The sequence below is a fragment of the Macaca fascicularis genome, chromosome 19 (assembly GCF_037993035.2).
Source record: "Macaca fascicularis isolate 582-1 chromosome 19, T2T-MFA8v1.1".
In the NCBI taxonomy this organism is placed as follows: Eukaryota; Metazoa; Chordata; class Mammalia; order Primates; family Cercopithecidae; genus Macaca; species Macaca fascicularis.
In genome coordinates, this window is record NC_088393.1 from 60,541,116 (window position 1) to 60,557,140 (window position 16,025).

Here is a 16,025-nt window from a genome sequence, read left to right on the forward strand (position 1 = left end):
GCCTGGGCGACAGAGCAAGACTCCATCTCAAAAAAAAAAAAAAAAAAGAAGAAGAAAAAAAAAATTTTTTTTTTGCTTGTATGAAATGGGAATCCAACATTACCCTTTTCCATGTGGATATCCAGTTAGTTGTCCCAGCATATTTGTAAAAGAGATCTATTACTTTTTCCCTTTTATTTACATTTTTTCTTTTCGTTTTTTTTTTTTTTTTGAGACTATTTCTCTGTCGCGCATGCTGGAGTGCAGTGGCGACATCTCGGATGCCCGGCTAATTTTTGTAGTTTGGGTAGAGACGGGCTTTCACCATGTTGGACAGGCTGGTCTAGAACTCCTGACTTCGAGTGATCCGCCTGCCTCGGCCTCCCAAAGTGCTGGGATTACAGGTGTGAGCCACTGTGCCTGGCCCAAGAAATACTCTTTACTTAGTTTTTTAAATGTTGAGAAAATACAATTGAAAAACTAAAAAATATTCCCCAAAATGAGAAATCATCTTCACGACAAAAGAGGAAGAAATAAAAACCATTTTATTAATAAATAAGCCTTAGACCAGAATGTGATGGGAAATAGAGGCGAAGACCTGAGAGGCTGAAAAGAGAAAAAATCTTCACTGTTCTGTACAACCCATTAAGTATATGTTTTCAAGATAAACACTAATCAGGGCCGGGCGCGGTGGCTCAAGCCTGTAATCCCAGCACTTTGGGAGGCCGAGACGGGCGGATCACGAGGTCAGGAGATCAAGACCATCCTGGCTAACACGATGAAACCCCGTCTCTACTACAAAATACAAAAAAACTAGCCGGGCGAGGTGGCGGGCGCCTGTAGTCCCAGCTACTCGGGAGGCTGAGGCAGGAGAATGGCGTGAACCCGGGAGGTGGAGCTTGCAGTGAGCTGAGATCCGGCCACTGCACTCCAGCCTGGGCGACAGAGCGAGACTCCGTCTCAAAAAAAAAAAAACACTAATCAGTCCTCAGGGAAGAGGACTTGACAACACCCTTGGTCACACACAGTTCATCCTGGCTCTACTTGGTAATGGAGGTGACCATCTGTGTCAGCTAAGTAGCTTCATCCTGAGGGAGGGGGAGTAACCCTAACCCATGTCTTTTTGACAAGTGTGAGTTTTGCAACATGGTGAGAGGTGCCCTCTCTGTTGAGGCTCCTACAATCGGACAGAAACTGATGTCAGCAGTAAATAATAAAATTTAGAATACATGATTAATTATAGACTTTATGTGAACACAAAGCTTGAGGACAGCCACCTGGAAACCTCAATTCCAAATGAAGGGGGCCCCTGTTCCCAAGTAGAGACGTTAACGTTTCACACACAGGGAAAGACAGAGAAGCAGAATCACATTTTCCATTCAAGATCAGTGCATCGGCTGCAGCAACCTGATTGGTGACGGATTGATACACTTCAAGGAAGGTTACTTTATCACTCCAGAACAAGGGACAATGATGCCAAAAGGTCTTATCTCTGGGGCTGCTTAGTCTTCCTAATTATTTACAGGTAAACTGCTTTTTTATTTATTTAATTGATATTAGGAAACTAAATTCTATTGCACTTTTTTTTTTTTTTTGGTACGGAATCGTGCTCTGTCACCCAGGCTGTTGTGCAGTGGCGCAGTCTTGTCTCACTGCAACCTCCATCTCCAGGGTTCAAGCAGTTCTCCTGCCTCAGCCTCCTGAGTAGCCGGGAATACAGGCACACGCCACCATGCCTGGCTAATGCTTTTGTATTTTTTAGTAGAGTAGGGGTTTCACCATGTTGGTCAGGCTGGTTTCTTTTTTTTTTTTTTTTTTTTTTTTTGAGACAGAGTCTTGCTCTGTCACCCAGGCTGGAGTGCAGTGGTGCGATCTCGGCTCACTGACTGCAAACTCCGCCTCCCGGGTTCACACCATTCTCCTGCCTCAGTCTCCCGAGTAGCTGGGACTACAGTCGCCCACCACTATGCCTGGCTAATTTTTTACATTTTTCATAGAGACGGGGTTTCACCATGTTAGCCAGGATGGTCTCGATCTCCTGACTCGTGATCTGCCCACCTCAGCCTCCCAAAGTGCTGGGATTACAGGCGTGAGCCACGGCGCCCGGCAACCAGGCTGGTTTCTAATTCCTTACCTCAAGTGATCCGCCAGCCTCAGCCTCCCAAAATGCTGGGATTACAGGCGTGAGCCACCGCACCTGGTCAGCAAAATTCTTAGAAGTCGCACCTGCATGCCACTGGACTCAGGTTGCATGACCACGTTCCTCTCAAGACTCAGAATTATTTAAATGTCTGTAGCTTTAAATTTGAAATATTTGATGTTTGAATTACTTAACTTCCTACTGAGATAGAGGTACTATCTCCCTTGTAGTTTGCCTTACAAGGAGCACTGCCAAGACCTTCAGAAATACATCCCTGGGTCATTAAGCTGAAAAAAGGTTTAGTTACTCTCTAAAAAATACCACTTCAGGCCGGGCACTGAAGGAGGACAGATGGCCTGAGGTCGGAAGTTGGAGACCAGCCTGAACAATATGGAGAAACCCCGTCTCTCCTGTAATTACAAAAATTACCCTGGCGTGTTGGCGGGCGCCTGTAGTCCCAGCTACTTGGGAGGCTGAGGCAAGAGAATGGCATGAACCCGGGAGGTGGAGCATGCAGTGAGCTGAGATCGCACCACTGCATGCCAGCCTGGGTGACAGAGGGAGACTCCGTCTCAAAAATAAAAAATAAAATTTTTTAAAAGGTGGCACACAGTGGCTCATGCCTGCCATCCCGGCACTTTGGGAGGCCAAGGTGGACAGATCACCAGAGGTCAGGACTGTGAAACCAGCCTGGCCAACATGGTAAAACTCCATCTCTACCAAAGATACAAAAATTAGCCAGGTGTGGTGGCGCTCACCTGTAGTCCCAGCTACTCAAGAGGCTGAGACAGAAGAATCACTTGAACCTGGGAGACAGAGTTTGCGGTGAGCTGAGATTGTGCCACTGCCCTCTAGCCTGGGTGACATAGAGAGACTCCATCTCAAAAAAAGAAATAAATAACTTTAAAAAAGAAAATAGAGAAAAATCTGGAGAGGTCTCAGGAATCTCTAGCCAGCCTGATTGGAGAGTGTCCTTCCTCACTGAAGTCAGACACCAAAAACCATGAAAGCTGGCTGATTTCTGAACTGCTAAAGTTCCAACAGACCATAACCAGATATACAAAGAGATAACATGGATGATCCCAAGAAATTAAACACAAATTTATAAAACAGAGACTTATAAATAATCAGACTAAAAATTCAAAATAAGCCTGGGCAACATGTTGAAAACCTGTTTCTACCAAAACTACAAAAATTAGCTGGACATGGTGGTGCACACCTATAGTCCCAGCTACTTGGGAGGCTGAGCTGGGAGGATCGCTTGAGCCTGAAATGCAGAGGCTGCAGGACACATGGTGCTGTGTTCTCAGAGAGGGCGCTTTTGCAGGTGGGGGTAGGGATGGAATCTTCCCAGATCTAAGAAAAGAGGAAATGCCACATCCTAGAAGAAGCCATCAGTTTCTCAATAGCGCCCCCTGCAGGAACCCTCCAGATACATGTAGTGAAGTCAGCACACTCACAGGCGGCCAGCGTGGGTTTCCTGGTAACAGTGAAAAACTGGGAAGGACTCATGTGTCTTCATTCAGAAAATGCTCAAGGAGGATGAAAAACAGCAAGCTATCTTGTTTCCTACCTTGAAAACGTGGAACATTTTAAGACTTGCAGGATAAAATACCGCAACAAAACATTTAACATGTCGAGCTCAGTGGCTCACGCATGTAATCCCAGTACTTGGGAGGCTGAGGAGGGAGGATCACTTGAGGCCAGGAGTTTGAGACCAGCCTGGTCAATATGGAGAAACACTATCCCTACTAAAAATATAACCATTAGCCAAGCATGATGGCACATACCTGTAACGCAGCTACTCAGTTGGCTGAGGCTAGAGAATCATTTGAACCCACAAAGCAGAGGTTGCAATGTGCTGCTATGCTCCAGCCTGATGACAGGGTGAGACACTGTCTCACAAAACATACAACAAAAAAAAGTCATTTGGCTAGGCATAGTGGCTCACGCTTGTAATCCCAGTACTTTGGGAGGTTGAGGAGGACGGATCACTTGAGGCTAGGAGTGCCAGACCACCCTGGCTGACATGGTGAAACACCATCTCTACTAAAAATACAAAAAACTTATCCAGGCGTGGTAGCACACACCTTTAGTCCCAGGTATTCAGGAGGCTGAGGCACGAGAATCACTTGAACCTGGGAGAAAGAGTCTGCAGTGAGCCAAGATTGTGCCACTGCACTCCAGTCTGGGTGACAGGCGCATTCATCAGAGAATTTTGTCTAAAATCTCATAATGGTTACTGAATACATTTCTGCAGGACTTATGCTGACTTGCCACAGAACTCTCAGCAGTGATTCCCCGTTGAGCCATGGGAACGGGGGGAAGGCTGGACAGGAAAGGGGATGCGTAAGCGAACTTTTCTTTGAACTTTTACTATACAATGTATATATACATTGTGTGATGTTTAACATAAAAGAAACATTTAATAATAATGCGTAGAAGAATATGACTCCATCTTCTCTAACAGGAAGTTATGCTCTGATGTCAGAGCAAAATTATAATGAGTTGTACCTAAAATGCCTGCTTTATCAGAGGTCCTGCAAAAAACCACAGTCTCTGTTCGATGAAAGTGCTGAGAGTGATTTAAGGAATCCCCCCTGGCCGGGCGCAGTGGCTCAAGCCTGTAATCCCAACACTTTGGGAGGCCGATTTCCTGTTTTAGATGCAATAATAAAAGAAATTATCCTCTTCCACTGGTGTTATCTCTGCTTTCCACTCCATCCCAGGTCATTAAAAGTGCAGGGTCAAGGCTGGGAGCAGTGGCAAATGCTTGTAATCCCAGCACTTTGGGAGTCCAAGGTGGGCGGATCACCAGAGTTCAGAGGTTTGAGACCAGCCTGACCAATGTGGTGAAACCCCGTTTCTACTAAAAGTACAAAACTTAGCGCTGGGTGGGCTGGCTCACACCTGTAATCCCAGCACTTTGGGAGGCTGAGGTGGGCGGGTCATGAGGTCAGGATTTTGAGAGCAGCCTGGCCAACATGGCAAAACCCCATCTCTACTGAAAATGCAAATATTAGCCGGGTATGGTGGCGCACGCCTGTAGTCCCAGCTACTCAGAAGGGTGAGGTAGGAGAATTGCTTGAACGCGGGAGGTGAAGTTTGCAGTGAGCCAAGACCGCGCCATTGCACTCCAGTCTGGGTGACAGAGTGAGACTCTGAAAAAACAACAACAACAAAAAAAACTCAGCTGGGCCAGGTGGTGTGCACCTATAGTCCCAGCTACTTGGGTGGCTGAGACAGGAGAATTACTTGAAACCAGGAGCCAGAGGTTGCAGTGAGCCAACAGAGATGCCACTGCAGTCCAGCCTGGCAATAGAGCAAGGCTACATTTTCACCTACCAAAAAAAAAGAAAAAAAGTGCAGGGTCCAGCCAGGCTGGCTGTCTCACATCTGTTATCTCAGCAATTTGGGAGGCTGAAATGGGAGAATCACTTGAGGCCAGGAGCTCGAGACTATAGTGAGCTTTGACTACACTGCCATACTCCTGCCTGGACAAAATAGCAAGACCCCATAGCCACACAATAAAAAATGAAAGAATTAGCCAGATATGGTGACATAGGCCTGTCATCCTAGCTCCCTGGGAGGGTAATGTGTGGATCACTTGATACCAGGAGTTCGAGGCTGCTGTAAACTAGAATTGTACCATTGCACTCCAGACTGGGCCACAGAGCAAAACTCTGTCTCTTAAAAAAAAAAAGTTTGGCTTCAAATGCATTACAAAATCATAAACAAAATATCTCCCTTTATTGGTCTCCTTCTCCAGACTGTATGAGATATTGGTGCACATTGATGTATGACTTTCATAGGTAGTTTCTGGGATCCAGTCCACACACAGCTAAACATGCATCCAAATGTGGCACCTGAACAATCCCAGCTACCCAGTGGCACTGACACCATGAGGCCCACACCCCGTCTCCTTCCATGGCTGGTGTGAGCCCTTCCCAGGACAATGCCAAGTGCAGCCTCTATGGAAACTCATGTCACTGGGTTATAGAACATGAAAAAAAAATTTTTTTTTTTTTTAGACAGAGTCTTCCCTGTCCACTCACTGTAAGCTCCGCCTCCTGGGTTCACACCATTCTCCCGCCTCAGCCTCCAGAGTAGCTGGGACTACAGGTGCCCACCACCACTCCCAGCTAATTTTTTTGTATTTTTAGTAGAGACGGGATTTCACCGTGTTAGCCAGGATGGTCTCGATCTCCTGACCTCGTGATCCGCCCGCCTCAACCTCCCAAAGTGCTGCAATTACAGGCGTGAGCCACCGCATCCGGCCCAGAAGATGGAATTTAAGCGAAGATGAGAGGGACTGACAGAAGGCATGGGTGAGTGCGAGCAAACGTGTCAGGCAGGATGCTTCATACTCAGAAAAGACTGGCTACTGTAATACCTGCCTTTTCAGAAAGAAAAGAGACAGGATAATTCACCAAGGAATATCACTAATATCCATGCAAAACAGGCACTTCGTGACTTTTTCAAAATTATTTTATGTATTTTAATTTTTTTGAGACAGGGTCTTCCTCTGTCACCCAGGCTGGAGTGCAATGGCATGATCTCAGATAAATGTAACCTCCACTTCCTGAGTTCAAGCGATTCTCCTGCCTCAGCCTCCTGAGTATCTGGGATTACAGGCGTGCTGCACCATGCATGGTTAATTACTGCATTTTTAGTAGAGAGAAGGTTTCACCATGTAGGCCATGCTGGTCTCGAACTCCTGACCTCAAGTGATCCACCCAACTCAGCCTCCCAAAGTCCCAGGATTACAGGCATGAGACACTGCACCTGGCAGCACTTTGTGACATTAATGAGTGGAGTGTGTCATTTGAACCCAGGAGGCAGAGGTTGCACTGAGCCAAGATCATGCAATTGCACTCCAGCCTGGGTAACAGGGAGAGACTTCATCTCAAAAAAGAAAAAAAGGACCGACTAACAGTGTCAAAGGGTTCAATAATGATGTCACAACTACAGTTAAATAACAGCCAGGCAATACAGCAATTCTATATATACCCATTTCCCTTAGTTATCTAGTTCACTATGCATAAGATATGAAACATAGAATGTGTACTGGGAAAACTGTTAAACTGGGATCAGAGAAAACATAGTATAAAACAAATTGTACAATAAAAACATTAAAGAAAAGATGCAACGGCCGGGCGCGGTGGCTCAAGCCTGTAATCCCAGCACTTTGGGAGGCCGAGACGGGCGGATCACGAGGTCAGGAGATCAAGACCATCCTGGTTAACACGGTGAAACCCCGTCTCTACTAAAAAATACCAAAAACTAGCCGGCCGGGGTGGCCGACGCCTGTAGTCCCAGCTACTCGGAAGGCGGAGGCAGGAGAATGGCGTGAACCCGGGAGGCGGAGCTTGCAGTGAGCTGAGATCCGGCCACTGCACTCCAGCCTGGGTGACAGCGCGAGACTCCGTCTCAAAAAAAAAAAAGATGCAGGCTCCCAGGTCTGAATGTTCATATTGGCCAAAAGCCATGTTCAGAGTTCTTATTCTCCAATAGGATGTTCCTACAGATGGAGCCTTTGAGATAATTTGGTCATGGGTGTTAACTACTCATGAATAGGACCAGTGCTTTTATTTATTTATTTATTTTTTTAATTTTTGAGAAAGAGTTTCACTCTTGTTGCCCAGGCAGACTGCAATGGCCTGATCTTGGCTCACTGCAACCTCCGCCTCCTGGGTTCAAGTTATTCTGCTGTCTCAACCTCCCATGTAGGTGGGATTTCAGGCAAGTGCCACCACACCCAGCTAATTTTTGTATTTGTAGTAGAGATGGGGTTTTACCATGTTGGCCAGGCTGGTCTCGAACTCCTCACCTCAGGTGATCTGCCCGTCTTTACCTCCCAAAGTACCGGGATTACAAATTTGAGCCACCGCACCCAGCCATCTTTTGTGTGTTCAGTAGATTCGAGGATTCACCATGTTGGACTGACTGGTCTCAAACTCCTGACCTCAAACAATCTACCGACCTCAGCCTCCCAAAGTGCTGGGATTAGAGGCGTGAGCCACCGTGGCCAGGCAGTCTAAGCTATTACTGATAGGACAGTGAAATGACGGAGACTGGAAAAGGAGCATGTCATCATCAGCATCACTGAAGGCTGACAACTCTTATTACACAAAGGCAGTTTACAGCTCGTCTTATAAAAGCTGCAATGTGTGAAGCCATCTAATAGCACTAGCTTGTTTTAAAAACCTGGAGGCAGCGGGGCGCAACGGCTCAGGCTTATAATCCCAACACTTTGGAAGACCTAGGCAGGTGGATCACCTGAGGTCGGAAGTTCGAGAGCAGTCTGACATGGAAAAACCCTGTCTCTACTTCGAATATAAAATTAGCTGGGCGTGTTGGCACATGCCTGTGATCCCGGCTACTTGGGAGCCTCAGGCAGGGAATTTGTTTGAAGGGTGGGGGCGGGGCAGGGCAGAGGTTGTGGTGAGCCGAGATTGCACCACTGCACTCCAGCCTGGGCAACAAGAGCAAAACTCCATCTCAAAAAAAAAAAAAAATCTGGAGACAAATTAACATTATTTCTCAAATAAGTACAGCAGGCCCACAGTGTTCATGTACATGACCTCAATTTGCACATACAGTGAGGGAAGGACAAACTTGATCCTGGGCCTGAAGGATACCACGACATGTTTTTAAGCACAATAGTGCACCAAGGAAGTACAGAAAATAACCAGTCACAAAAAATACAAGGAGAAGAGAATGAAATACTACAAGGGGGACACAGGGCTGAGCTGGGACACAAGGGCTGAGCTGTGCTGCTGACAGTGGTGCTAAGTCATCACTCATGGACCATGTGCTGAGTCATCATGCCCTGCACATTGATTCAGGCAGCCTCCTATAATTTTGTCCAGTGGATGAATAAGGTCTTGACTTACTCAGTGAGAGTAGTGTTGGAGGAGAGGGGCTCACGGGGAAATTGGGGTGTTCAGCATTACAAAATCAATAGGCTGGGATTTGCATCCAGATCAATGTACCATGTGAGGCAAGGCCAGGAAAGGAAGGGAAGGGTGGACAGCAGGAATTAATGGGCATGTAGGAGTGAACTTTGTGCATGCATGTCTGTGGTAATAGAATTCCACTAGGATAGACCAAATCTTCAGCTTGGAGGAAAGTGGAATTAATTTAGCAGATGGTAAAATATTGACCCAAGGTTAACTAAGCAAATTACAATACAGGCAAGGGACAAGAATCAACGAGATCCAAAAAAGCAGCAGTATGGTGGCCTGAGGTGAAAGCAGTTTTACATCTCTTAAATTAAATGGCCTCTGATTTCTAGTTTCAAGCATGTACTCAAAAATATGCCTTGTGTAGATTCCAGAATTTCATACACACACACAAAAATGAGTAAACTCTATGAGGAGTACAGCAATGAAGGAGACCTTCGCCATGAAGAAGGATCCCCTGGCTGAGTAGGTAGAGATGTGTCTGTGAAAACAGAGCCAGGCCAAGCACAGTGGCTCATGCCTGTAATAACAATAATAATGACAGTTTTTGTTTCTTTTTTCTTTATTTTTGAGATGCAGTGTGACTCTATTGCCCAGGCTGGAGTGCAGTGGCATGATCTCAGATCACTGCAACCCCTGCCGCACAGGTTCAAGCAATTCTCTCATCTCAGCCTCCCGAGTAGCTGGGATTACAGGTGCCTGCCACTGGGCCTGGCTATATTTTGTATTTATTTTTGTTTTTGTTTTTGTTTTTTTGAGACGGAGTCTTACTCTGTTGATCAGGCTGAAGTGCAGTGGCACAATCTCGGCTCACTGCAAGTTCCACCTCCCAGGTTCACGCCATTCTCCTGCCTCAGCCTCCTGAGTAGCTGGGACTACAGGTGCCCGCCACCAGGCCTGGCTAATTTTTTTTGCATTTTTATTAGAGATGGGGTTTCACCGTGTTAGCCAGGATGGTCTCGATCTCTTGACTCGTGATCTGCCCACCTCAGCCTCCAAAATTGCTGGGATTACAGGCGTGAGCTACCGCACCCATCCTAAATTTTGTATTTGTAGTAGAGACAGGGTTTCACCATTTTGGTCAGGCTGGTCTTGAACTCCTGACCACCAGCATCGGCCTCCCAAAGTGCTGGGATTACAGGCATAAGCCACCATGCCCGGCCCCTTCTTACTATTAACTCATTGTTGTGACAGTTGACAACAATGAAAAAAATCTTAAAATCATTACAATTATTATAAAAAAAAAAACTTACTGCAAAGGTTGTGTTTTCTACATAAACCATGGGCTTATCCATCCATGTATTCACGCACACGCATCACATCGCAGCGTTACATGCGTGGTGGTGTGCACCTCTAATCCCAGCTACTCAAGGGGTTCAGGCAAAAGAATCACTGTAATCCAGGAGGCAGAGGCCACAGTGAGAAAAAATCCCACTATTGCACTCCAGCCTGAGTGACAGATTGAAACTGAACTAAAAATAAATAAATAAATAAGTAAAATCAATGATGTGAAAAAGCATCCTGTTCCACTGCTGTGTATCTCCACTTTCCATTCCATTCCAAGTCATTAAAAGTGCAGAGTCTAGCTGGGCACGGTGGCTCAGGCCCGTAATCCCAGCACTATGGGAGGCTGAGGTGAAAAAACGCAAGGTCAGGAGTTCCCGACCAGCCTGACCAATATGGGGAAACCCGATCTCCACTAAGAATACAAAAAAATTAGTCAGTCATGGTGGCGGGCGCCTGTAATCCCAGCTACTCAGGAGGCTGACGCGGGAGAATTGCTTGAACCCAGGAGGCGGATGTTGCAGTCAGCTGAGATCCTGTCACTGCACTCCAGCTTGGGCAACAAAGCGAGACTCCATCTCTAAATAAATAAATAAAACAATTAGCCACATGTGGTGACACATGCCTATCACTCAAGCTCTTTGGGAGACTAAAGTGGGGATTACTTGAGCCCAGGAATTTCAGGTCGCTGTAAACTCTAAATTGTGCCATTGTACTCCAGAACTAAGCCACAGAGCGACATTTTCTCTCTCTCTCCTTTATTTTTTATTTTTTATTTTTATTTTTATTTATTTTTTTGAGACGGAGTCTCGCTGTGTCTCCCAGGCTGGAGTGCAGTGGCGTGATCTCGGCTCACTGCAAGCTCCGCCTCCCGGGTTCACGCCATTCTCCCGCCTCAGCCTCCCAAGTAGCTGAGACTACAGGCGCCCGCCACCACGCCCGGCTAGTTTTTTGTATTTTTAGTAGAGACGGGGTTTCACCATGTTAGCCAGGATAGTCTCGATCTCCTGACCTCGTGATCCACCCGCCTCGGCCTCCCAAAGTGCTGGGATTACAGGCTTGAGCCACTGCGCCCGGCCTCTCCTTTATTTTTTAGAGATGGAGTCTCGCTCTGTTGCCCAGGCTGGAGTGCAGTGGCACAATCATGGCTTTCTGTGACCTCCATCTCCCAGATTCAAGTGATTCTCCCGCCTCAGCCTCTTGAGTAGCTGAGATTACAGGCATGCGCCAGCACCCCCAACTCATTTTTATACTTTTAGTAGAGATGAGGTTTCACCACGTGGGCCAGGCTGGTCTCAATCTCCCGATCTCAAGGGATCCACCCGCCTTGGCCTCCTATAGTGCTGAGATTACAGGCGTCAGCCAACACACCCAGACCAACATCCTGTTTCTTAAAAAAAAAAAAAAAAAAAAGTCTGAAGTCAGAGACATATTGATCTACTAGTGTATGCATTACCAAATATGCATTACCAAATCAGATACAATATGCATACATACAATATGCATTACCAAATCACATACACAATATCTCCCCTTATTGGTCTCCTTTTCCAGAATCTACCAGCTATCTGTACACATTAATGTATGTATTTAATAAGTATTTCTCTGATCTGGTCCACGAAGAGCTGACATCCAGATGTGGCCCCTGAACAATCCAGGCTGCCCAGCAGCACTGACACCACGGGGCCCACACCCCGTGTCCATCCATGTCTGGGTGTGAGCCCTTCCCAGGACCATGCCCAGTGGAGCCTCTTCCCAAGTTCATGTCACTGGGTCACAGGAGATGGAATCTCAGAGCAGGTGAGAGGAAATGCTTCAGACTCAGAAAAGACTGGCTACTACAACACCTGGCATTTCAGAAAGGAGAGAGACAGATTAATCCCCAGAGGAACATCACTTCACCTGAGGAAGGGCCATGCCTGCCTCCTTTCCTTTCCTCTTCTCAGCTGCTTCCTCACGTAACCTGAGTCTTTAGAAATCAATCCTGTATGTGAAAAAAAGACTTCATGTTAGAAATGACTCACTCCCTTCCCGTGACAAAAACACATGAACAGGGGAGACCTCACCCTGTAGAAAGATGGTCCCCACTGCCCACTGCACCAGAGACCATGCAGAGATAAGAAAGCCCCACAGGAAGACCTGTAAGTGTACGTTTGACCCCGGTCTTCAGATCTCACTCCCCTCCTGGAGAAGCCCCCACACACGAGGCAGCAGCGGGGTGCTGGGCTGGACTGATCTCCCCTTCAGGATACAGACCCATCCCTGACCAAACCCCATCCAGAGGACAGCCCCTCATCTCTGTGGATCACAGGCTGAGCTCAGCCCTCAGAAACGGGGGACACAGAGCTTCGATGCTCAATGCTGCGCACAGATGACAAGCACCTGGGCCACTGCAGCTATTACTGAGGGTGGACTCCAGCCCTTCAGAATAAGAATCCCAGTAAAGCAGCACAAATGCTCTATTTGCAAAATGCTCTGCAGTCTAATGTGAAGCCAGGGTTGAGCTCCACTCAGAGGCAGCGAGCCCAGCACAGCCCCACGTTCTGGTTCTGCTCTTCCCTTAGGGCCTTGTTCTCACCAGGATCCAGACAGTGGATGGCAAAGGCACAAAACTAATCACATAGAACAAGCAACGTGCACCAGAGGTGGGATGAATGATGGGCTGTGTGAAAGGAAATAAATCTTCAAGCCCCCAAATCATTAAGTAAAAGGGAGAAGTCAAGCTGGGAGCCACTTAGGGAACCAGACTGGCCTTCTATTCAAAGTCACCCCTTTGCTCCCTGATATAGATGCGTATCTGAGTGCCTCCTTCGAAAGGCTAATCAGAAACTCAAAAGAAGGGCCCAGAACGTGGCTCATGCCTGTAATCCCAGCACTTTGGGAGGCAGATGCAATGAGCTGAGATCGCGCCACTGCACTGCAGCCTAGGCAACAAAATGAGACTTCATCTCAAAAAAAAAAAAAAAAGAAAAAGAAACTCAAAAGATTGCAACCATTTGTGCCTCATTTATCTGTGACCTGGAAGCCACCTCCCTGCTTGAACCCGGCAGAAGGAGGTTGCAGTGAATTGAGATCTATAGGGTCCAGCACTACGGGGCTTAGCGGGTGTTCTCCCCGTGTGCGGAGATGAGAGATTGTCATAAATAAAGACCCAGGACAAAGAGATAAAGAGAAAGCAGCTGGGCGCAGGGGACCACTACCATCAAGACGTGGAGACCGGTAGTGGCCCCGAACGGCTGGGCATGCTGATATTTATTGCATACAAGACAAGGGGGCAGGGTAAGGAGGGTGAGTCTTCTAAGTGATTGACAAGGTGAAGCAAGTCACATGATCACAGGACAGGGGTCCCTTCCCTTTTAGGTAGCTGAAGCAGAGAGAAGGCAGCATATATCAGCGTTTTCTTCTATGCACTTATAAGAAAGATCAAAGACTTTAAGACTTTCACTATTTCTTCTACCACTATCTACTACAAACTCCAAAGAGGAACCAGGAATATGTGAGGAACATGAAAGTGGACAAGGAGCGTGACCACTGAAGCACCACAGGCAGGGGTTTAGGCCTCCGGGTGACTGCGGGCAGGCCTGGATAATATCCAGCCTTCCACAAGGAGCTGGTAGAGTAATGTTCCCTGACTCCTCCAAGGAAAGGAGACTCCCTTTCGGGGTCTGCTAAGTAACAGGTGCCTTCCCGGACACTGGCGTTACCGCTTCACCAAGGAACCCTCACGCGGCCCTGATGTGGGCATGACAGAGGGCTCACCTCTTGCCTTCTAGGTCACTTCTCACAATGTCCCTTCAGCACCTGACCCTCTACCCACTGGTTATTCCTAGGTTATATTAGTAATGCAACAAAGAGTAATGTTAAAAGCTAACAATTAATAATGATTGATAATTGTCCATGATCATCTCTGTATCTAATTTGTATTACGACTATTCTTATTCTAACTATTTTCTCTATTATACTGAAACAGTTTGTGCCTTCATTCTCTTGCCTCGGCACCTGGGTAATCCTCTGCCTACAGAGATCAAGCCACTGCACTACAGCCTGGGTGAGAAGAGCCAAACTCCAGCACACACACACACATACACACACACATACACACACACACAGACACACACACAGACACACATACACACACAAAAGAATTTTAGAAGTGATGTATCTTCCCAGTCCTTTCATGAATACATACTAATTTCTCTTTACATTATAAATTACAAAACTTACAAATAATATAATTTATCTCCCATATTTTAAATACGTGCTGTCATGTCTGACTAAGTCCCCAGAGGTACACAGTCACCCTCATCTGAGACGTGTAGGACTGCAAGGGAATGTTTGGGAGTTTAGGAAGACACTTATGGACACGTGAAGGCGGAGATGCCTGTTTGATGTCCCAGCAGAGAGAGGAGAGAACTGGACACAGGACTGTAGGGCTCAGGGGAGAGGCCTGCAGGGAACATGGAGCCGTGTAGGTGGGTTAAAGCTGTGAGATGATAAAGTTCAAGGTGATTTGAGTCTAATCCGCTGTTTTTGCTCATCTTTTGCTTTTTTTTTTTTTTTTTTCACTTCTGGAGGACTGGAATCCATTTAAAATTCGAGTTAAGGCCGGGCGCAGTGACTCATGCTTGTAATCCCAGCACTTTGGGAGGCCAAGGGGTTGAATCACAAGATCAAGAGATCAAGACCATCCTGGACAACGTGGTGAAACCCCGCCTCTATTAAAAATACAAAAATTAGCTGGGTGTGGCAGCATGTGCCTGTAATCCCAGCTACTCGGAGGCTGAGGCAGGAGAATTGCTTAAACCCAGGATGGGGAGGCTGCAGTGAGCCAAGATCATGCCACTGTGTGGGGAAAAGAAAGAGAGATCAGACTGTTACTGTGTCTATGTAGAGAAAAGTAGACATAAGAGACTCCATTTTGTTTTGTACTAAAAGAAATTCTTCTGCCTTGAGATGCTGTTAATCTGTAACCCTAGCCCCAACCCTGTGCTTGCAGAGACATGTGCTGTGTTGACTCAAGGTTTAATGGATTTAGGGCTGTGCAGGATGTGCTTTGTTAAAAAAGTGCTTGAAGGCAGTATGCTTGGTAAAAGTCATCGCCATTCTCTATCTCGAGTACCCAGGGACACAATACACTGCGGAAGGCCACAGGGACCTCTGCCCAGGAAAGCCAGGTATTGTCCAAGGTTTCTCCCCATGTGATAGCCTGAAATATGGCCTCATGGGAAGGGAAAGACCTGACTGTCCCCCAGCCTGGCATCCGTAAGTGGTCTGTGCTGAGGAGAATGAGTGAAAGAGGAAGGCCTCTTTGCAGTTGAGATAAGACGAAGGCATCTGTCTCCTGCTCGTCCCTGGGAATAAAATGTCTCGGTGTAAAACCCGATTGCATGTTCTATTCACTGAGATAGGAGAAAACCACCTTCTGGCTGGAGATGAGACATGCTGGAGGCAATACTGCTCTTTACTGCACCGAGATGTTTTTATACGTGCACATCAAAGCACAGCACCTGTCCTTAAACTTATTTATTTATTTATTTATTTATTTATTTATTTATTTTATTTATTTATTTTTTTGAGACGGAGTCTCGCTGTGTCGCCCAGGCTGGAGTGCAGTGGCGCGATCTCGGCTCACTGCAAGCTCCGCCTCCCGGGTTCAC

General features: G+C 46.8%; 1 protein-coding gene across 1 annotated transcript in view; it reads right to left on the reverse strand.

The window, feature by feature from the left end:
* Positions 1-16,025, reverse strand: part of ZNF600 (zinc finger protein 600) — a 99,594-nt gene that overhangs the window by 61,740 nt on the left and 21,829 nt on the right. Inside the window, exon 3 of the mRNA XM_074024492.1 lies at positions 12,271-12,352. Coding sequence (XP_073880593.1) covers positions 12,271-12,285 — 15 coding nt within the window. The 5' untranslated portion in view covers positions 12,286-12,352. The remainder of the gene's footprint in view (positions 1-12,270; positions 12,353-16,025) is intronic.